The sequence below is a fragment of the Tauraco erythrolophus genome, chromosome 2 (assembly GCF_009769465.1).
Source record: "Tauraco erythrolophus isolate bTauEry1 chromosome 2, bTauEry1.pri, whole genome shotgun sequence".
Taxonomy (NCBI): Eukaryota; Metazoa; Chordata; class Aves; order Musophagiformes; family Musophagidae; genus Tauraco; species Tauraco erythrolophus.
In genome coordinates this window covers 55,196,364-55,220,543 of record NC_141466.1, presented here as the reverse complement: position 1 = coordinate 55,220,543, position 24,180 = coordinate 55,196,364, and the positions used below count along the sequence as shown (strand labels likewise).

Here is a 24,180-nt window from a genome sequence, read left to right as displayed (position 1 = left end):
TGTGTGACCTACATCTATCTATAGGAGTCTTTGTATTAAATTTCTGTTTAAGTTTGTATTAAATTCAAAGATACACTACCTGGGAAGTGTAATCTTGTGACCTTAAAGGTTAAAGGACCTTTCAAAATGCGTCTCCCGCTTTTTTTATTCAGTACAGTGGTCAATGTAGAAATCTTTGCTTTAGCACCAAGGAGAAAATGTAAAAACACAATAATGAGGAAGAGAAAGTGTCTGCATGAATTTAGGGGTGATGCTTTGTCCTTCAATTTCTTGCCCTGAGTGGATATGAATGGGGTTGACTTTCCACTGTGAAGGACCAGGACCAAGGAAGATATTTTTCCAGATCATATTGTAAGAGAGGTGATAGCGAGTTGCTAACTCGTCTATATTCACAGCTTCGTTGAAGACTGAAAGTGCAGTTTTAAAGTCATAAGTGTGTATAGGTCACGGTTCCTGGAGTCATGCGAAGACAACAGAGTTATCTTCTCTTCAGGTAACAAATATTTCCATGAGTCATAGAAGTAAATGAGGTTTGACTTCCTCTGCCCCCCAGTCTTTTTGTATCTTAAGCCTGACTGATTTGGTTATCTAAAAAAAAAAGAATTGGCCACAGTTAAAACTTTCCATATGTTTGAATCAAATATTAGGGCTCCCTTCTGGATTTACTGTCATCCAGGGGTGGTGTTGAAGGCAACCTTTCTGTGAGTGGAGGAGGATCTTCTATAGTGTCGTGGGTTAGGTTGAACCGCCCCCCCACACAGCCGGTCACTCCCCCTCCCCCACCCCCAGGAATGAGGGAGAGAATTAAAGGATAAACGGGAAACCCGTGGGTTGAGATAAGAATGATTTAATACAGATGATTTAATACAGTGTAGGTGCTCACCACCCCCTCGTATGCGAAGCCCGTCTTGTCCCGAAACTGCAATCCCAGACGAACGCGAGGCCCCGAAATAGAGAGGGGCAGAGAGAGGGAGAGAGAGAGAGAGAAAAGAAAAAAAAAAAACGCAGAGCAACAGCGCAGCAAGCGCAGAAGAGCAAAAGTGCAAAAGAGCCAAAGCGCAAAAGCCCTTCTTCCCGGCTGACCCTCACTTTTATACTGGGCATGACGCTGCATGATATGGAATACTAATTGGCCAGTTTGGCCCTCAATCTTAAGTTCCACCACAAATCACAAGGGGAATCGTGTCCCCCTTGTCCCACCGTGTTCCTGCACTCCGGCACACTGAAAAGTCCTTGGAGTTTCACTTCCAACCACAAACATCAGCTTGCTATCAACATTCTTCTCAGAGTGAGCCTCTGAGTAAAACCAAAACACGGAGCTCTTCTGGCTGTTAAAAAACTCTGTCCCAGCTAAAACTAGGACATATAGAATCACCTATTTTTATAAAGCACATTGGGTTTTCGTATCTATATTACCTCTTTCATCAAACCTGGTTTGAAATTGGCTGTTATGTCATTACTAGGGAGGAAGGTAACTGGTGGGATTCCATGCACTCTGTTTCATTTAGGAAGCTATACTCATAAAAATAATTTTTTTTTTTTATTGCTTGCGATGGCAAAAAAGACTTGCAAACACGAGTAGCAGTGAATGGATGCATGCAGTAATGGCTGAACCAGTGGGTAGGCTGCAGAAGGAGCTGAAGCAGTCGTTTTGGCAAGCAGTGCTGGCTGGTAAAAATCAGGGCTGTCTGAAGGAAGGAGCTCTGCTTCTTCTGTGCGCCTGAATTAGTGTATATTGTAACAATTTAAAGTGTTGAAGATTGTATTTTTTACTTTTCTCTTTTATGGGATTTCAAGTTTTGAAGCCTATTTTTTCAGTGGTAAGCCACCAGCATTTCAGAAAGCGCACCACATGGGGCTAGAAGGTAAATTCAGTCTTGCTGCTGAACTTGGAGTTGGCCTTCCCCCTTCTGTTAGCAGGGCGTAGGGTTTCTCATTAGTGCTCATGAAAAAGACTTGCAGCATGAAGGTGCTCTTGAGGTCTGCCGTATGTTTTGAATTGCCTAAATGTGTGTTCATGCTGTACATCAAAAGTGGAATGACTAGTGTTATGTCTGTGTGTTACTGCAGTTTTGAAAGGGGTTTGGGGCTTGTCCAATTTCCAGGACTGGGAATAAAGGATCTTAAAACCTGAAGGCTTTGAAGCCCTAACCAATGTAGGGGAATTATATTTGTCAACACTTACTACAAGCCTTCTTAATGCTTTCCTGAAATCCGTGTGATTTCCCATTTAGGCACTGTTGGATATAACTGATGGTATGGGAATTTGTGATTTCATCAACAGTAAGATTTGTTTGATCCAACTCCAGCAAAAATGTTATGTGACATAATACCTCTGAAATTACTTGAGGACTTGAGAAATTACATTGCAGCATGAGGCTTGCTCTACTGAATAAAGAAGCTGCTAATTAACATGTGGGCATTTAGCTTTTCTTTATTTTTCTTTTTTCCTTTCCTCTTCCCTAGGAATGTTTCGGAAAAACGATGATTTGACTCCGTCACAGAGGTGCTTGGCTGTAAGGTAGGCTTCCAGACATCTCTGACAGTCTAATTTTCTGTCTCTTGTTAATGTTCTCTGGAATTGCTACAGTTCACATTCAAGACGGAGAGTTTACAAACTCATGTAGAACAGATCCATGCTTTTTATATTCGTAGCTTAATTTATACATCTGTTCTCCTGGAAAATAGCACTATTTTCCAGTTTTATACTTGTTTATAGGTAGGTTTTGTACTTATTTAAGAAAACCTTCTAAGTTATTTGCAGTCTGTGCAAGCTAATGCCATATCAGACAGGAGACTAGTCAACATTTAGTACACTCATAAAGTAGCTGGTGAAGGAACATGCTTGTTTAATTCTGTTTTTCAGTATTTAACTTATCTTTTTTCCTTTCTCTATTCAGGAGGCTTGAAAATAGTATGTTTTCCTGGGCAAAAGTTTAACTTGAGGCATTTTCCTTAATTGAAATTATTGCCAGTTAATGCAAACCTTGTACTGATTCAGTTATTGGAGGGGGGGGGCGGCGGCGCAGGGAAGAAAACATAAACAGTTGAACAAACACTTGGGGAAACACCCTTCCTTCTCCTTCGCCAGGCTCAGCTTCAGTCAAATACCCAAACACTGGGTGTTTGACTGAAAATGCTCAGTATGGCTTAGAAAGAAGTACTATGGGTAGAATGTTTTATGCTGTGATTACAAAAGATACCGACACAAACTGCTTTTCTACATGTGGTTTTTACTGCAGTTAGAGTAAGTGATAACATGGAGTACAACTTTTCCTACTGTGGAAGTTCTGACATTCCATCTCACGAGTTGCTTGTCTTTGAATTACAGACGCATGCCAAGTCTACTGGAGTATTTAAGTTACAACTGTAATTTCATGGGTATCCTGGCAGGCCCATTATGCTCTTACAAAGACTATATTACTTTCATTGAAGGCAGATCATACCAACTGCAACAGTCTGAAGCAAATGGGAAGGAAGATACAAAATATGAACAAACGGATCCTTCTCCAAATGTAAGATGTATGACTCTTGCAGTGCTGATGCTTATGTAATCATTGCATGAAAAGCTTGGTTTGCACTGTTCATTTACAGGCGTAACTTCTGAGCTGTATCTGGAGTTCATTCATCAACAGTATAGTTCCCTCTTCAAAAAGTTAAATGCTTATTTCTTTTAAGGCAGGTTTTCTCCATGGTTTCCAGTCTGGATCTTGCGGATAAAAGCAGATTAAATTGGAGCTTCCTAACAAGCTTACATGGTAAAAAGCCGTCTTTAAATAAAAACAGTTCATACATGTTTCCTTCAAAGCATAGACTGTGCATAAAAATGTCCTGGTAAGGACAAAGTGCAGGTTTTGTCATTTGAAAGCTGATGAGGCTTAAAAGTTCCAGCAAGGTTTCATGAATGGTCTCAAATTATACTGTTCTTTTAATGTCTTCTTGCAGCAAGTAGAAAACATTCATATGTAACAAGTTGAAAAACACTCATAGAAATGGCTTCGTTTTTCTTGCTTTCATTCATGTAGAGAGGTTTTAAAGATGGATTTTGATCTGAAGGTGTAGTAAAAGATGTACTAGCCGTAACACAATGGCTATATATATATAGCCATATAACATATTTCTTCTTTTCTCTCCAAAATACATACAGAAGAAAGTCCAATTGATCATACCTCAGAAGAGATATTGTATAGCCTGAATTAAAATCAAAAACTCCCAAAGCTTGTTACTTTTAAAATTTAATCCAATTAGTTTAATGCTCAGGGTACTGAATATTTTTCACTCTTTTCATATTCTCTTAAATAAGACTTTTAAATTTTTGTGTGCCTAAGATAATTATTACCACACACAAAAAGCAGAATTATCATGGAGTCGACTAGAACACTTCAGATACATGGCTTTTGCTAATTCCAGTGCCAATTATCTGATTTCTGCTTGTCTTCTGGACCACCAACTGTTTCTGGAGCAGATGAAGGCATTCCTACACATAGCTGCTTGTCACGTCCTACCATCTTAGGTTACCTACCTGTGGGTTACCATCCCCACAGCTGGGCTAACAGAGAGTGCTTCCCAATTGGTTGTGTCATCTCCAGCCACTTCCATTCTTTGAATCTGGATGAGAACTCTTTGCACGTTCCATTCTACCCATCTTATGCTCTTGTGTGGTTGTAGTGACGTGCTGTGCAGGAATGTAAGCTAAGGGCTGGAGGATGATAACATTTTAAACTTCTCCATATGTTGACAAAGTACCTAAGCTCATAGAAGTGTGCTGTGGAGCAAGTACTCAGGAAGGAGAGAAAGAAGAAACTTCCTTGCATAGATTGGCACCTCACAGTCTGTAGTCTGCACTGATGTATTGACAAAGTGGCAGACACTTCTTTTGTTTTTAAAGATCATGTTGGCTCAGTACAGACATCACATCTTATGTACTAAAATCCTATTTCTGCAGAAAAACAGTGTAGTAAAATTATTGCAAATAAATGGAACTAACCAAATGTGCCAGCATCAGTACTTCTGGACATGCATCTGCTGATTGCCTGGTAGGACCTCCCAGCTTTTTACCATATAATCTTGCTAGCAATCTGAACAAAGTCAATAGAAATCAGTGTAAACCTGTGATGGATTCTTCTTTCAGGTAAGCAATTTTCCTTAGAATGAATTGCTTTTAAGATGCTTGAAACTTTTCGTGATTTATGCTGCATTAGCTTTCGACATAAAAATAAAGAGAAGCTGTCTATGCTGTTGGTACTTCATCTCCCAACTGGTGTTAGAGAAATCTGGCTGCGTTTTATAACACCAGAGAGTACTGTGTGCTTTTGGAGAAATATGGATGATATAATTTTACTGCATTTGCTGCATCAATTAAAATATTCATTGTCTTGTTCTAGAAGAACATTTAAATACCATTAACTTCATATTAATACTTTAAATTTGTTCCTTGATTCTCATGTTATTATTTCAAGAAGAATAAATTGTTAGGTAACTCAGAAAATGAAATGTAATGGGAATCAGCAAATGTTAATGTAATAAATGAAAGAAAAAAATAATCTTTCAGCTGAGTTACAATAAGTTTCATTTCTTGTTAAATATAATTACTTAACCAAAGTAGTTCATGCCAGCCTCCTCCTCTATACTGTGCGTTGACTGCATGATGTTAACTTGGTTTAGTATTTTTCATGTGTTCATTGCATGTTAAATGAATCAAGTCAACATATTAAAAACTTATTTCTTATATCCCTCCTATTGTGCCTTTTTGCAAGCTATCAATTGTTGGTGCTCAAAGTGGTGTCAACTCTCAGAAATTAATATCTGTCTTTGTAAGTTTCTTTTTATTATGGCTACCCTTAAAATACAAGATTCCTGTCAGCAGATACCTGCTTTCTTGCTTATTATGCAGACTCTTCCTACAGGTTATAAAGTTCTTGCTTAATTACCTGTAATTTTTACCTGAGGTGCTAACCGCTTCAAAACAATATATTTTAACATAGTTCAATATTATATCGAGCTCATTATTGATCATTTATCAACTGAAAAGAATAACAGATTCATTAAAATAAAAGATTAAAAGATCTTTTTCTACTTTTTGGTACGTTTATATTATACATGTTTATACAATAATATATTTATAAAATTCTCAAGCTCAGTGAATGTTTTACCTTTATTGCTTCAATTAGAAAGCTGTTCCTGAACTTCTTTCTCTGATTTAGAATCTAACTTTCACAATAATTATATTCACATCTAATGAATGCACATTTGGTTTTGTCCAGGCATTGTCTTTTAGCTTAAGTACCTTTTCACCTTCTCAGTGTTGGCCATATTTAATATTTTTGTACAGGTATGCTTGGTTTTTATTCATCAAAGCTAAATGAGCCAAGACTTTCTACCTTCTTGTAAAATAAATTTTATGTTCTACTTCATGTGAGGTCAATTATTCTGCAGCCTGAAGTTCTTTTAATTCCTGAACAGAACAGTTATTTTGGGGAAAGTGCAATTTTTGAGTTATTCCACAATAACCAGGTGTTACTTTTCAACTTGATATGTCGAAAACTTTAAAGAGTGAATGAAGTTAAACTTGAAACTTTTAAATTAGTTATTTTATCCTTGTGAAAACTGACCAACTCTCCTGTGAATGTATAATCCAGTGATTACCTATTTATACCTTGGCAGAGAAGCTTGTTATCAATAACCTAGTTAATTAAACAATAGGAAGTGAATTAGTGTTTCACCAAATGCATTTCTGTAGGTAATTGGACTATAGATTATTTTGTTGTCAGTTAGGACCTCTGTTTCTGTAGAAGTCGCATTCAAAACTGGAACGCTATAAACAAGCCTCAAGCTGTAGTTTATTAAATTGTTTAGGTTAACCCAAGTATAAACTCTTGCTGAGCATGGTAGGTTCTGGCTGTGGGTATTGGGTCCGTTGCTTATTGTACCAGTGCTAACATGTAGTGCACTGGGTCGTGGTCTGATTCAGATCACTTGATCCAGTTTAAAGCAAATTAGTCATTTGGGGGGTGGGGTGGGGGGAGGGCAAAACCCTCAGAGGCTAGATTTTCACTTGATTTGCTTTTCTGTTCTGACTCACTGGAAGGAAAAGAGCAAAAACTGGCAGCAAAAGGTGAGGAGACAGGGCAGGACTGCTTCTTTGCATTGCAGCCTATTTGGATTGTCCTTCAGAAACAGTTTAAACCAGTCTTGAAACCGCAGCTCCCAGTCTTTGTAGAAGCAGGAGGTTATCTCCATCACTGTTTGCTAAGGACACTAATATACCTGATACTGATTCCTGTAAGTGATATGAGCATCCTTGACAGGGGTCCTGGGATTTATAATTATTGAATGAAGTAGTATAATTGGAGGGGGGGGGGGGGATGCTTGTCCCTACACCTAATACCTCATTTAAATATTTAGTAAGTGTATTAAAACACCTTCCTCCTACAGTATTTCTTCTGCAACTACAAATTGAAAACTGCAGAGTTTATGTCTTAAAAGTACAATTTATGGCAGAGCCCTGTATGAGTTCATTACTTTTTTTCTTAAGATAAATTTTGTTGAAACTCTGATGCTTTTCCTTAGAAGGTCTTTCACCTCCATGATTTAGTTAAAAACCTTCAAAGAGGTACTAAGTATATTTTGGATTGAATAGGCAGGTTGATGATTTCTATTTACGAGTAGAGAAACCAGTAAATAGTGACAATGGCAAAAAGCAGACCTTTAAACAGAGATAACATTACTTACAAGTTGCCAAACATATTTTGAGACTTTGTAGAGATCTTCAGATGGAAAACATCTATTTTATATGTTTATGCTTATATTTTAAGTTGCCTGTTAATGTTACCAGCCTATAAATACTGTTTCTTATACTTAAATTGAACATGACTTTAAATTATAGCTTAGACTTTGAAATTAAATCCTTGTAACTGTCTTCAGAACTTTGGGTGTGATGCCTTTTGGTATTTATAAGTATCTAACTTTTTGCATGTATCAGATATTGCATACCAAAATTAATCATAGAATGGTTTGGGTTGGAAGGGACCTTGTGATTCATTAGTGTTAATAATAACTGATTTTCTGAACATTCATTTCTATTTAAATTCTTGAAGGAGTTAAGCCAACTGAACTTTCCCTCTGCTTTGGCAAAGAGAGAGATGGATTAATAGTTGCTAGGAAAAAAAAAAAGGAACACTTTTAGGAAGTGCATGCCCTTTGAACTCTTGTAACAGAGTAAAATATTTAAATTAAATTCGTTAGGAAGTAGAAAAAAAAATTAAACACCAGCTTTAGCTGTTAATAGGTAGTTGCCTCCTGAATTATCCAGCTGGTTTGTTTAATTAGCTGGGTTTTCTGATCCTCTCTGAAATACCTTCTGAGATGAGCCACATGAAATATATGCAGTATCCAAAGTTACCCTCACTGTTTTACAGCTTTTCCAAGTCTAATTTTTAATCAGGTTTTGCCACCTCTTACATCTGTGTGACTGGGTGAATCTTTGATGCTGTGTCTTGCAGAAATCTGTGTTTTCACTTGAGCACTTAATGCTTCATTCTGTATTGTGAAACAGAATTATTATGCTTTATTTTGAAACTAGATACGTGAAGCTGCACTCTAATTGAAGCAGGACGTTATCTTTAAAAGTTTGGGCAGGTATACTGGAAGCAGGATGGACAGAAGAAGGATTCTGGTTATATTTTGCTGTGATGCTTCGAAGAAAAGTAGCCAGATTGGTTGTTTGCTTGCCAAGTTTAGTGCTTGTAGAATTGTAATGTCAAATAAAATTGTAATGTTTAAATTTAAATATTAAGATTACTTACAATCAAAACTTGAAATTTGCATTTCAGTGAACTAGCTTTCAGGCTTCTCTTTTGTAGGTGCTTGGTTAGTGGGTTACTTCAGGAACTTGCACAGAACATGGTTATCTGCCTTTGGGCTGTGGATCAGACTAGCTGCATAAAGCAGTAAAAGTAATGCATTATTGCACTGAGTGTTTTGTAATAGAACCTTAGAAATGTTTTCCTAAAAATACATACTCTTTCATGTGATGGTTATACCAAAACTGGATTTTGAGAAAATCTGAGCCCAGGTCCTGTCTGAACAGCGTATTTTTACATGTTGGGAAAACAGGTCTATATAGAACTGAGATATTTTGGCTGTAAATTCATAAATTATTTCAGTATTTTAGTTAGTTTAGAATTCAGATATTATAATAATCTAACAGAGATGATTGATATGTTGAGTTGGGCAACAATTGAACACCTGCATTATGACAAAGATTACCAAAAATGAACTGAAGCTTTGCCATTGTTTTTGGAATCTCTGTACTCATAGTAATTGTACTTATCTTGTCCTAGATTATATGCTTTGTATTATGATGTCTTAAACAACTTACTTGTGTCAGTAATTTGACAATGAAATAAGAAAAAACTGGAGTTGCTAAAAGATGTTCCTGTTATTGAAAGGGATTTTAGAGGCTCCCTGTAGTCAGACTGGATTTGCTGTGTTTGCCAGAAGTGATGCTCACAACTTAATCAAGATAACGATATTCCTTGAGCCTCCGTAAAATGTTACCAACTATTTTAAAGTTGGTAGTACATATTACTGAAAAATTGGCATACATGTACAGCTGTTTAGGGAAGGAAGATTATAACTTGCCCTTTTTTCCAGAAGATTAACAAAAAATGAAGCTTACAAAGTCTCCCATCTTAATCTTTCCAGATAGCTGTGGCACAGAAACTCTTAATCTGTGGACTGTCTTTACTCTTCCACATGACTATTACAAAAACTTTGCCTGTGGAATACAACATTGATGATAACTTCAGAGCTACAGCATCATGGCCTGTAAGGTTTTTCTACTTATACGTGTCTCTTATGGCTGCCAGACCCAAGTATTATTTTGCATGGACTTTAGGTAAGTACATACGTTAAAAAAATAAAGAAAGAGTATGTATTGAGTTTCATTTGAAATGATGCATGCTAAGATGTATTAAAAAGTGACAGTGCCCTCTTGAGGCCTTAGGAAAACGTCCCTGCACTTAAGTATTATGAGCTGTTGTCAAAGTATGTTGAATGATGTCCCTCTTTTCAAGAAGCAAAACGAAACATAAATCTAAGCACAGTGTTATGACAGTGTTGCAAATGAGATCATGGTCTCCTGAAGAAATCTGAGTAAAACATAAGGTTTTTTTGGACAGTGATAGTGTTTTAATAAGCAATGACCTTATTTTTTTTTAAATTGTAGTAAATCTATTCTGATGTACAATTCTTAATTTTTATTTTTTTATGATATCTCGATTTTGGCATATCTGTAAAGTTATTCTAAGCCTCTTTCTGTGTTTAGTTATAAGTAATTTGCTTAATGTTATTCAGGCATGAAGGAAAAATGAATATATTGAAATTCAGATATATCAGTGTTGTCAATAGTCGATGGCATTCACAGTAGTATTTTCAGAATTTGGTGGGTGACACTTCAGTGTTAGTCTTTGTTTACTGAAAGTTTTAATTTACTGATGAGAACACCCATAGTCACCTATTTCAGACACTGAATAGATTACATAGTTTGAAGAATATTTTGCTTTTCACTTCACGTTATTTGAAAAAAACAACATATACAACAGGAAGATCCTGTATTTATGTAAGCTGACATCTTGGAAGTGGCTCACAAAACAGATTTCATCAGCTTCCTCCTCCTCTCCAGTTTTACATATTTGTTTCATAATTCTTTTGAGAGAGAATCTGTGGGAAACAATGCAATAAAAGAAAGCCTTAGTGTAGCAGAGCAGCATGACTCATTTACAGCTGCTGATTTCATTCCTGGTCAATGAATGAAGTGCTTTCAGCTTGTCTGGGTATAGTAATTCTGGGGCTTGTTGTGGAATGAAATAATTTTGAATATTGTGCTCTGATTCACTAGTATCATCGTCTGTAAAGAGTAGGAGTCATCTGAAAAATGAATAATCTTTTTTGTTTTTTTCCCTTGTAATGCTTAAGATGGATTTCTCCTTATGCTAGCCGTGTAGAACTAGCATTCCTTTGGTAGTTTTTTTCTTCAGTATTGTATCAACTCTATACTTTGCCAAATAACTTGTTTTCACCTTCTTCCTTTCGCTTTACCTCATCTAAACTTCTAATGATATCAGTAGAATGTGAGAGGGCCTTAATAGTTTACTGGATGTTATGCTTCTGAGTTGTACATTGCTATTCTTTACATATCAAAAAAATCTGTTAATGAAGTGAATTATTTAAAATGGATACATACTAAAATGCTAGTTAATAAAATGAGTACTTACTCTAGCCATAGTCTTAGTGCTCTTGTTAGCAAGAGATTATGAAGTTCATGTCTTCACCTGTTTCTAATTGAACATAAAATCATTGTCTAATATTTGAAGTCGCCATCAGGATACCAGAAGTATAGCAGCAAATTTTGTTGCAACCTGATGTAGTGGAGGGTATCCTTGCCCATGGCAGGGAGGTTAGAACTAGATAATCTTTGAGGTCCCTTCCAACCCAAACTGTTCTATGATTCTATGTTTTTTTTAATTGTCATTGATGAGGAAATAAAATATTATAAATTACCATATATTAAATCAAATGTCACAAAGGCCTCTTCCAGACTAGTAGATAACTGAAGAAACTGAACTTCAGGAAAGGAACTGTTTAAGTCAATTGTTTCTTTTACTTTCCAAATACACTGGATTAATATCTTGAAAAAGTTTTAAAAAGGGAAAATGCAAAAGATATTAATTTCTCTTACATGTCACTATTTATAAAGTAAATTCTTTTTAATATGGTAATACAAACTGAGCAATTTCTTTTGCCTTGCTAGCAAGGTGACAATGTAATTACAGTGCTTTAAATGAATTCTGAGCTCACAGAGAGGGCCCATGTCCTGTAATCAGAGGACTGGATCTGTATTGCTTCTGCAGAGCCTTTTGCCTACCTTGCTTCCAATTCCTCAGGACTCCTCTGAACTGGGAGGGGAGCTGTCATTCTCCCCATGGTCACTCACTTATCTAAGTGGACACATGGTTGGGCTCATGCCTCATGGATGTGTGTTCAAGTTTGGGTGCATGCAGCCAAGTGCCTGGCTCAAGAGAGGCAATGTTCAGAGGGAAAAAAAGAAAAAAGGCAAAAAACCCAAAACGTTTCCATGTAAGTGACTATCCTGATTTGAGAAGTACAGCTGAGGAAGTTTTAGTGTCTGAGCTAGCAACGCTGAGGCAAAGGTGACGACTGAGTAACGACAGGTGTTATTCAGACTGGGATCCCTTGTACTTTCCTACCCAGTCCAGGTGACGGTAGCGGCTTTTTCTCTGAGGGAAAAATACTGTTTGCTTTAAACTATTTGACCTTTGGTGTGCATCGTAAACACTTCATATTCGGAAGTGTTGTTAACAGGGGCCTTGTGCCCTTCGTGGAAGTCTGACAAACTCTACATCGCTTAGTAAAGTACTCTTTTCTTCTGTTAGGTTTGCACTGCGCTGTGTGGTGCTGTAAATGTGCACCTGCTGCAAGTGAATCATGCAGTTTAATCTTTATGCTTTAAACGTCACTGTTGCTGCATAACGAAGACAAAAGATGTGCAACTGAGTGTTGAGCTGCTGTCTCAAATCATTACAACCAGCCACTGTTTCATAGTCTTGATGCATCTCATTGAGTTTTGTTTTTCTGTCACATTGCTTAAGTCCAAGTAGGTGGTATGAGAGAGGAGGGACGTCTGTACTGTGAAGTCGGTAGCGCTGCCTTTCGTTCTTCTGCTTTTGAGCAAGTGATTAGATTGAAAGCTAGTAGTTGCTTGGATTATTCTCTGTTTGTTCAAGTGTCTAATACAGTAATCCTCAGTGTTTTTAAAAAATAAATACGTAGCCTTTAAAAATGTGATCAATATTTTGAACAAACTACATGTTGTGTGATCCAGTTTATAATTCACTCTTCTTTTTGGTTTATTGCAGCAGATGCAATTAATAATGCAGCCGGGTTTGGTTTTAGAGGCTATGATAAAAATGGAGTTACACGTTGGGATCTAATATCAAATCTCAGAATCCAGCAAATAGAGGTTTGTTCATGGCTCTTTCGAATAAAATACATGCCCGTGTAGGTAGTTGCTTGTAATTTCAGTAACTTTTCCTATGCGTTTTGTTCCTCAAGCTGGTGAATAAGTTCTAAGTCAGAAATGACATGTTCACACCCTTAGGAAAGGATTGAAAATAGTATGTTTGGAATATGTTCTACCTGTCAGTTATAACCACAAAATATTTTGGAGTTCAAGTAGTTGAGTAAATACTTTATTCAACTCATCACAAAGTAGGGTGTTTGGGGTTTTTTTTATAATTATATGTCAGAATTCGGAAATATTTTGTAACATTTTACAATTACGGAAATAATTAATTTGTTTTTACTTTACAGTTTTCCACAAGTTTCAAGATGTTTCTTGATAACTGGAATATCCAAACAGCTCTTTGGCTTAAAAGGTATTTACTTCTTAAAGGAAAGTTTTTTTTCTTCTTCAGTGAAGTTTCTTAGATAAATATGTCTTTGAAGGTAATTTAGCGTTTAAAGCTAAACCCCACAAAACAGTACGGTGGTTTGTGGTTTAGCAACCACATGAGACATTCTTCTTGTAATGCTTGAATTAAAGTCTCTAAATTTAGCACTTCTCTCTTAGTGTAAACTGTCAGGTAATGATAGAAACTGGGTTTTATCACTGGTTATAGGGAACCTGTAAGTTTTTATCAGTGGAGGTGTGTCGTTTCTTCCCTCCTGGCATTCAAAGTAGTGCATGTTGCTGAGAGCAGTAGACCAAATGCACACCATTGGCTGCTAGCCTGTGGAAACTCAGAATTTATTTTTTTATTTTTTTCTTTTTTTAGCCACACAATGATACAGGAACTTCCATACATTCTGAGAGACAACTTTCTGCACTCTTCTGTAATGAGTGTGTGGCAAATATCAAACCCTACAATGTGTTATCAAAACAAATTGCAAAGTAATCTCTCAGATGCACTTTTTCCTTGTCTGGGAAATGGGTATAGTGCCCAGTGAACTAAATCACTCTGCTTTTACTACTACTTTGTGGTAACTAGAAAGTAAAAAAGCGTTCTTGAGTAATAGACAGGTGTTGCTTCTCTTCTCCCAATCTCTGTATAGATGGTCTTCTATGAATAGATGTGAGTTTAACTGAGACTCCCATCTTGGCATCACTCAGAGGACTTCCTCTCTTATTCTAGAATGACTGGCAACAGGATGTTCCTTCCATCAAATGTCTTCATAGTGTATTCTCTTTCTTCCATAATCTCTTCCCTAAATATTTTTCTGACCCCGTTAAAAACAGAAATTGAAATTTAGGCCATTATTCTAGTTAGCTTAATAAGCAATAGAATCTATTGCTAGGACAGTCAGTAAGGAAGAATTGCATGCTTGCAGGCATTGAAATGCATCATTTAATAAAGCAAATTAGCTAGTTTAAAATGCATTTTAATTTAGCTAGAGAACAGAAGTTTATCAGTATTAAAACTTAATAGTAGAAGGTTGTGCTCCAACAAACTTTCAAAATACCTGATGTTTAACTCCTTTTAGTGGAGATGAATACCATTTCTGTTAGGAATTGAAAGAAAAAAATGCAAATCAATTGTTCAGGGTGACATTAAAAGAAGATGCTAAGAAAAATTAAAGCAGCATCTTTAATAAATATTTTTAAGAACAAGTAAGTTGAATTTAGGAACAACTAACTGCCCTTAAATTTTTAAGAACAATCGTAGAAGAATCTTTGAGGATAGCCTAAATACACGTTGATTCTGCTACAGTGAAAGGGAGAAGAGTGGCTGTTTTCTTAAAGATCTGTTGTAAGAAAAAGATTGTTTTAGTGATTACATGTGAGGCATAAACATTAGTCCAGAGTATATATTATATTACCAATAATTTGATTTTTTGCAATGTATGCAATGTTTCTTGCAATGAATAGAGGACAATCTCATGTATTACTTTAAACATCCACTTTTAATGCCTCACTTCTTTACCATTTATGGAAGTATCTAAAATCTTAAGCATATATCTCGCATGAAATACAGAAATATTGGATGTCAGCATTCCTCCTGTTCTTTTCTGATACTCTTGAAAGAGGAACAGAACTTAAGCCCTGATTGTGTGTGAAAACAAACTCTTTGTAAAAAGACAGTTAACTCTACGGATCATAAAAATGTTTGATAAACATTTGATGTAGATCACAAAATACAGTAGTTCAAAGGTATTATTGTTACAAGGATAAAAGTTGAAATAGGTATTTACATAGTAGCATATATTAACAGTGTATATCATGATAATGTTTCCTGACTGGAGAAGCTGTTGTGTTCCCTCTCAGCCTGTTCATTGTTTTCTCCAAAGAAAACATCTAATTCCTTTTGTCTTTGGTCATGTTTGCAAAACCTCTGTGGTTTTTGTTGCACTCTTCTGGCTTCTTTCCAAACTTCCTATCGTCTTACAGTTGATATGATACTTAAGACCTCCAAGGTCTTTTCCTGACTTGTTACAGGCAGAGTTGAATGCTTTGAGTGGATTAATTACCTTTTCTTTAGATAACTGCTCCTAATACATGGCAGTATTGCATCTGTCTTTTTTTGCAGCAGCAATCTAGTGTTGATTCATGCTCAGCTGATACTCAGCTTCACACTATTGATTCATATTCATGCTCAGCTACACATCTTCAGTAATGGTAAATGGATGGGTACTGTTTTGCCTTTCACTTTTCTTCTTAGATGTTCTAGAATTTGGACTTAATCTTGTTGATTTCAGTATGTCTTTGAAGTCTGACAAGATAATTTTGGATTCTAGTGCTCTATCTGTTAAGAGAACAACACCAATCTCTTTTGTTCCCTCCACCTTCAGCCCACCCTCTCCCTCCCCCCCTCCACCCCCCCAAAAAAAGGGGAAAGGCAGGGTGGAAGAATATACTTCAGTCAGCCACCCAAGGGGAGTACCTTGCTGAACAGTTGATGCATCTTCACACTTCTCGAGCAAATCATAAATAACTTGAACCACCCATATTTGAATAGATTTTCTCAGCCTGTCGTGATGACCATGTTTCCTTGGTTTGCTTTTTGGAATGTCAAGTGAAGCACTTCAACACAATTTATTATTGACAAATCCATGGAGAAACTTTTAATCCTACTTTTAACTCTTTGAAATTGAAGCCTGATGATTTTTTTTTTTTCCTAGTATATATCTTATTTGACTTGCATTGATGTAGCCGAAATTTGATTAGTTAATTTAGGTTGTTTTATTAGCTTTTGAATGCTTTGCAGGGGAAAATCTGCTTAGTTAAAGTAGTTTAAACCAAATAAAGATTGAAGCCATTTATCAATTTATTAACAAGACATGACTAACCACCAGTCAGTGAAATACACATTCAGAATAAATATCAGTACTAGAACAGGTAACATTTTGTACATGCTTAGTGTTGTGGCTTACTAAACATATTTCTAAATGCTCTTCTGTAACTAATCCCAAAGAGTTAAAAAAGTGTAAGTGCAAGCCACACTTCCACTCCCAAGGACATGTGGGTTATAAAAACACACCTCCTTCTGGAAACGCGGGCCCCCCTGCTTGTACGTGCTGCCCGGGGGAGGTGTGGGTGCTCCAGCTCTGAGTGAACCCGCTGATTCACATCCCAATGAGAAAAGCATGCCATGAGTCCACATGCATGCAGCTGACGGGGATGAGATAGATATAGCTCCCGGTGTGTTGCATACTGCACTGACAGTCCCCTGGCTGGATGGAGGCTACGGGGTGTCTGCCAGGGAGGATGCTCTGTCTTGGCCGAGGCAGAGGTCACGATGCTGGTGAGGTCACTTCTGGCAGTGTCAGACCAGGTTTTGATGACTAGTATTTAGCTCCAAGGTGTCTCCCTGACTTGTTACAAATTTTCCTAGTGCTTTTTCTACTTTCTAGGCTGACATCTTTGTTTCAAGTCTCTTTGAAATTCCCTGGTTACCATTTAGCCTGGCCAATGTTGCCTTTGTCTTTACAGTGATCTGCTGTGGGCAGATACCCTCAGATAGTTTTGTACGTTACACAGGCATGCGTCTGTGCCCGCTCATCTTAGCAAAGGCCTTTGGCAAGGGGAGGGGGCTCTGCTGCACTGAAGACCTCAGAAGATAAAATTTACCACACCTATTTGACCGGAATAAACTAAATCAGCAAAATACATTTTTTGATCTTTCCCTGTTCAGATCCTGCCTTTTTACCTTCTGTTCTTTAACACTGGCTGTATCATTTGGTCTCAGCAATCTTTTGTATATACAGGAGTTATTTAGTAATGTAGTTACATTAGTAGTGAATGTTTCAGCCCTCTATATTAGCTTGTCTTCCTCTTTGAATAATGGATGTGCATTCTCTTCACTCTCTCTGTTACTTGCTGTGTGTATATAAAACCTTTTTACATATTGGTGTCTATGGCCTTTTTCAGTTAAAACCCGTTTTTGTACGTTCGCCTTAGATTTGTGTTCATGCATGCTTGTGCTGTTTATTTTTGCTTCATGTTAGTGTACATCTGTTTCCATATTTCCTGTTGCTTTTTGGTTTTCAGATCATTAAAGAACTCTTGATGAAGCTGTATCAGGACCTTACCATGTTTCCTATCATTCTTCCACATCATGATGGTTTGTCATTGTGTCATTTAATGTTGTCTTCTAGAAACTGCTTTCTTGGATTCCTAATTCCCTTCTTCCTTCTAGATTTCCTTACTGTAGGACCTTGCCTAATAATTCGAAGTTTCAATTTTTAAATAGCAGAATTCTCCTTATTTGATATTCTCACATCCCTAGAGTCGTTAATTTTAATTTCATTATCATGCTCATCTAATTGCTGTATATAGACACATTTTCAACTGTAGTCTCTCTGTTACTCAGAATTGAAGGTAGTTTTCACTTCTTCCCTTCTCCTGTAAGGTGCTTTCATTTTATGAAGAAAACATATCTGACTCATCACAAGTGTTTGCAGAATAGTCTGTGCCTTCTAGTGTAGCTTTTCAAACACATTTTTGGATGGCTCAAGATCCCATATTAACGCCAATACCATTCTTCGGACGCTTCTGTATCACTTCACTATAAATAAGTACTGTATGTGATGGCACTGAGCATAGGTTAGCACTGGTGGGTAAAATCAGGAGGTGTAAATAGCTTTAGGTATTTTCTGTAAGTCATAATTTAGTGGCAACATTATTAAATAATAGTAAACTGCAGTTGCATTGCAAAGGATGTGTTGGAGATGAAACTGCTGAAAGTGTAAATGTATAAATAGTAACTGGGAAGATTGTTGGCGATCTGCGTCTCATGTTATTTATCTTGAATTGTCTTTGACTTGCTAGAGTGTGCTACGAGCGAGCCACCTTCAGCCCAACGATTCAAACCTTCATCCTCTCTGCCATTTGGCATGGGGTTTACCCAGGATATTATTTAACATTTTTAACAGGAGTACTAATGACATTAGCAGCACGAGCTGTAAGTACCAACCAAGTATCTTCTTAAATAGTAAGTAGTTCTATAAAAGAAAATTAACTGTGTTCTGTAGTCCAAAAATGCGATTTACAGTTGACACACAAACAGTCTGTCTGATAGTTTTGTGTACTTTTTTAGTTATGAGAGCGATGGGAATGATTATTCATAAGGAGAGATTGGTCAGTAGCAACAGGCAAGACTGTACACAGCCTGTAACATCTTTGTAGCTTGTAGCATATCTTTTGTGGATGCCCTTCCTCTGTATTAACTGATGATATATTATTATGCCGTGCTAAACAAGATGATGTTATCTAATGTCATTTTGAAAAAACAGTATCACGGATTATCAGTAGCTTAAAATTGGGGGGGGGGGGGGGGGGGCGGGCAGTGCTGAATAAATATTGAGTCTGTCTCCATCCCTAGTTTCTGTCCAGTACTATTGTAAAGCTGGTAACTAAAGAAAGCTCCCCCTCAACCAGCAGATAAACATATCCATTACTACTCAAAATGGGCCAGCCAGCAGTGCAGTCACATTAACAAGCTTTTACAGCTGCTGTTCAGAATCGTATGGAACCAGCAAATCTGCCAAAAAATCTAAGTCCTGCTTTAGAAAGCTGAGTAAGAGCAGAGACAGGTTTATCAGTTACTTAAGGGGAAACAGGAACAAAGAAAATTAGCTGTCAGCTCAGAGCAGAATAACTGACCGCTTTTCTGTCAAAAGAACCAGGAGAATGAGAAATGAAGCAGACTGCTCTATAATAGCTAGGGAAAGGTGGTAGATAGTTACTAACTAATAAAACAGATGCTTCTCCTCTTCACAAAGATGTGGGTATAGTACTTGTTTGACAGAATTGATTCCTTTACGATAGGTATAGCTCCCTTCTCCTTTCCAGACTCTATCGTAGTGAACTTTTGACGTTTATCAGCCAGGGGCTGGTGCAAAAGCCAAGATTCAGAGACATTTCACAGGTAAAAGTGGTGTTCTCTCAATAAAGCGAGTCCAGTAAATTGAAGTGCTTACTGCACTTCATCCTGGATTTTGCTAGTAGGCTGCATTGTATTTGCATTTCAGATGTATCAATCAATAGGCTATTAAATAAAAATATTGTTAGGTTCTGTATGAGCAGTTACTTAATATTAACTGATAAGAGATGTTAGAAGTACTTTTGCATGTTTAACTCGACTAGATTTTATTAGGACTGCAAAGTTTAGCAGCTCTGACTCTCACTTTCTTCTCCTGTCGTGTCTAAGCATATATTCAACTAGTTTTACTCTCTCTCTTTGTTACCCGTTTCATAATCAGGTGTTTACTACGGGTGATTATAGATTTATCTTAATAGTTGTCCTTCAAGTCTTAAATACTAGATTTCTCTACAAGAAATTCTGTGAAACTTCATCTAAGTTTTACAGAACTCCAGAACAAGTCATTGCCTGTGACCGTAGGAGAAAACTGAGGGGACATGGCAGACGGTAGGATGAAGGGGCATATGGCTAGAATGACTTGTTTTACTTACATTAACTAAGGAAAGGCTGATTTGGAATCTGATACCTACAGGGGAATTTGGGTAAGAAGGACAAGAAGGGTGAACAAGGATTTTAACGTAAAGAATGAAATCAGCACAAGCTTGCCTTCCATATGTTCTTTAGAACCAGGAGTTCTAAAGGAACTGAAGGATGAAGAAGCTAAACTGCCCTTTGGTGTGCAGCTTTTCAGAGAGGACAGCCTCTGTGCGGGTGATTAGAAGGTGACAATTGTGATACCAAACTATACAGAGGCTGAATTGAGCCCATCTTGACTTGTCAGCAAATAACAGTGTGAGCGAGGATGACAGTTCAGTCAAAGGAAGGAGGGGCAAAGATATGCTGGCATCTTTTTAGTTATGGACTTATATAAAACTGAACCCAAACCTGTGTGGGTTTTGAATTTTTTTAAAAATACCTCTGCTATTCCATTGTTTGAACAGAATTTTTTAAACAAAAGAAGACTCAGCGTAGAATATTGAGTCCTTTGATAATAGTCCCACTTAACATTAGTTGTTATTAAAACTCCTGACATGTTGTTAGAACTGGTATTTTGCATGTCCTGATTTATACCCTACTTGTCCTAAAAACATGTTACTAGCAAGTATCTGAAAATGGCTTACCATATAGCAGCTTTCCACAGAACCATTCTGGCTTTCGATGACTCCAACACTCTGTGTTTGCAGAGTGGCTTGAGAGTCTAGAATGTCTGCCTCATTCTGACAAGTAGTCCAAAGTCACGCTGGATTTACTGGGCCATTCATTTACTTAAATTCTGCTTAAATTCATAAATACTTAAATCCCTGTGCTCGGTGAAGTGCACTATGCTAAAAGGCAGAGAATTTGAACGGACTCCTGTTGAAGTTGGTGAGTGTTTTGAATAGTTCAAAGATACTTGACCAAACTTGTAGCATTTAAATTTCATCTTAGGAATTTTGTGGAAGTGCAGTAAACTGTACAGTAAGATAGCTCTCAAAGTTTATTCCTAAACTAACTTACCATTATCTGCTTTTTCAGTTAAGAAACAATATCAGACACTATTTCATTGAATCTCCTGCTGTTAAACTATGTTACGATATTACAACGTGGATGGCAACTCAAGTAGCAATAAGTTACACAGTCGTGCCATTTGTGCTGCTCTCTGTAAAACCCTCTTTCACCTTTTACAGGTAAGCACATTCTACTTGTTTCCTTTTTCTTTTCTTTAACTTGGAATAAAAGTATTTTCTGTGGCGTAAGATTTCTGAAGCTATTTTACTAGTAATTGTAAGACTTATTTATTAGCTGAGCAAACTCTGTTTCTGTTCCAGTGCTCAAACGTAGTTTGTGTTGTGTATGAGAAACCATAAAGTGATGTTGTCTTCCGATCATAATAGACCTACTTTTCCTAATGCATGGAAAAAACCCAACCAAAACCATAAGGGTACCTTTGAGATTACGATATGCACTTGAACTATTTTATAACAAGACTAGGTAATGACTTCCCAAAAGTAACTTTTATGAAAAATAGTTGAAGTCAGACTTCTCTTTGCTTTACATCTCTGCTACAGTGCTAGGTACTATGGGGGAAGACTTCGCTTCTAATTTCCCCCTTATTACTTTTCTTAAAAAAGAAACATTAACGTCTTCCTGACTTAAATGTCTTATGTGCAAAGTACTGTAAGCAAGTAGGTTTTGACAGTTTATTCCTTAAGCATCCTGTAAGAGTGGCCAGAGTTCTACTGAATTATTATTTTTGTTTGTTTTTTAGCTCCTGCTATTTCTGTCTTCATATTGCCAGCATCGTGGTGTTGTTGGTATTTCCATTGAAAAGAACTCAAAAAGGAAGTAAAAAGCATGAGAGCATCCAGCCTGTGTGGTCCAAAAAACTAGAAGAAGAAAATCTTTTGCAAAAGAACAGTTATTCCACAACAAATAATAGTTTCAATCAGAAACAAGAAATAACCTGCAGATATCAAGCATTAAAACAGTGATTGAGGAAATACTATGATGAATATATTTTGTATGTTTTCAGAAACCCATTTTTAGCACCTTTTAAAGGGGTTTGTATTTGTTTGCAAAGATGTTTAGTAAAAAAAAAAAAAAAGAATGCATTACCTAGGAAAAATCACATACAATAGCAAGACTGGAAACAAAACAAATTAACCCCTCCCATGCCATGTCCCTGTGGGTCACGCCTTATATGAAGATACTACCATTATTTCAATGGGCACTCAGGACTTGCAACGTATGTCCATAGGGTCATATGTGTGCCCTTTGCTGAATGTACGTTGTGTATCCCAAGGCACTGATGGGGTGGCATAAAATTGTGTCAATCTAGGATTAACAGATGGAAATTACTTTTTCCAAATGAATGACTTGCCTTAAACCCTCTATTTACTGAAATATTGTTTCTAAGTGGGTATTTTCAAGTTTGATTTTATGTGGAAAGCATATTTCAAGTATGTAATACCATGTGCTATAAAGAAGACAAAACCAGGAAATACAAAGTCTTCAGAAGGCTTTTGAATCTTGAAAAGGGGAATTGCAATAAGCATCTCAGTATTTGGAGGGTTTTCTTAAAGTATCTCAAACTATTACAGTACATTACAGAACTGTAAACCTTACCGATGCCAAATTATAGTTAGGTTTCTTTGATAAAGAGTATAATTACACATAGCCCTTCTGACTGGGGGGGGGAGGGGGGGGAGAAAGAAAACCACAAACACCAGAAGGTTCACCTTTTCTAGGGCTTAATAGCTCTAATCTAGCTTTCTTTCAAGTACCTAAAAACAATGAAAAAAACACTGCCAAGTGGACTTTGCAGCTAGAGAAGGAAAGGCAGCCACAGGACACAAGACAACGTGCAAGCGCCAGGATTTCAAGTGCATTTTTACCCTTAAATACCAGAAATACTTGTTGTAGAATAGAACTGTTTTACAAAAAATGATTTTTAATACTTAATGTTGTTTTGAATTTTCAGGCATATAGTAGTTATTTGATGATGCTTTCAGTATAAAATAACAAAAATTCCTTGAGCTCTAGTGCACAGGTAGTCAAACATGAAATTACGATCATAACCAATTTCTGTATGCTTGATAATTGATGGCAGTTATCCAAAGCAGCTTATGAATTTGAGGAAGAGCTTTTTCTTTAAATTAGAGTTTCAGATGCAAAGTTCACATCATATTTGTGGGTAACATAATGAAAGGAAGAAATCCTTCTGACTGCCTGAATTATGGAAGTGTGTAAAGGGAATAATGCAGTGATTATTTCTATTCCAGACCATTTATTGTGATGATGGTCCCTGCTAGAATACTACTGTTAAAGGGCTACATTTTAATTGCTTATGTTCTGTATTTTCTTACAATTTTTTTTAAGTAAATGCAAACTGTTTATCCACATGGGATTTTTTTAGCTTTAAAACTGACACAGAATACTACCGGAGAAAAATAATGAAAATAATGCAGCTTGTTGATTAATAACCTACAAATGAATGAGGAAAATGTTGTTGGTTTAACCCTAGCTGGCAACTAAGCACCACCCAGCCGCTCACTCAGTCCCCTGCAGTGGGATGGGGGAGAGAATCAGAAGAGTAAAAGTGAGAAAACTCATGGGTTGAGATCAAGACAGTTTAATAGGGAAAGCAAAAGCTGCTCAGGCAAGTAAATGAAAACAAGGAATTCATTCCCTACTTCCCGTTGGCAGGCAGGTGTTCAGCCATCTCCAGAAAAGCAGGGCTAACAGTTACTTAGGAAGACAAACACCATCACTCCAAACATTCTCGCTTCCTCCTTCTTCCCCCAGCTTGATGTGCTGAGCACAACATCATATGGTATGGAATATCCCTTTGGTCATTTGGGGTCAGCTGTCCCAGCTGTGTCCCCTTCCAACTCCTTGTGCACCAGCAGCCTACTCACTGGTGGGGTGGGGAGAGAAGCAGAAAAGGCTTTGACTATGTGCAAGCACTGCTCAGCAGTAACAAAAACATCCCTGTGTTAGCAGCAGTTTCCAGCACAAATCCAAAACAGCCCCATACTGGCTACTGTGCCAAAAATTAACTATCCCAGCCAAAACCAGCAGAGTCATAACGTTTTGAACCATAAATTTTTGAGGAAATAACTGGCTCTAGTGAGGTGAATGTTCTTAGTACCAGAAGTGCAACGATAGCCCTCAGCTTTGGGAATGCTACCATGCAAAAATA

At 37.1% G+C, this 24,180-nt stretch overlaps 1 protein-coding gene across 2 annotated transcripts in view; it reads left to right on the top strand.

The window, feature by feature from the left end:
• Positions 1 to 21,970, top strand: part of MBOAT2 (membrane bound glycerophospholipid O-acyltransferase 2) — a 102,682-nt gene extending 80,712 nt beyond the window's left edge. Inside the window, exons 6-14 of one of the 2 annotated variants that reach the window (XM_086608368.1) lie at positions 2,467 to 2,521; positions 3,332 to 3,515; positions 5,757 to 5,813; positions 9,706 to 9,898; positions 12,939 to 13,042; positions 13,393 to 13,457; positions 18,347 to 18,479; positions 21,015 to 21,166; positions 21,748 to 21,970. In XM_086608368.1, coding sequence (XP_086464494.1) covers positions 2,467 to 2,521; positions 3,332 to 3,515; positions 5,757 to 5,813; positions 9,706 to 9,898; positions 12,939 to 13,042; positions 13,393 to 13,457; positions 18,347 to 18,479; positions 21,015 to 21,166; positions 21,748 to 21,970 — 1,166 coding nt within the window. The remainder of the gene's footprint in view (positions 1 to 2,466; positions 2,522 to 3,331; positions 3,516 to 5,756; positions 5,814 to 9,705; positions 9,899 to 12,938; positions 13,043 to 13,392; positions 13,458 to 18,346; positions 18,480 to 21,014; positions 21,167 to 21,747) is intronic. The other variant, XM_086608369.1, reaches the window with a different exon arrangement.
• The last annotated feature ends 2,210 nt before the right edge of the window (positions 21,971 to 24,180 follow it).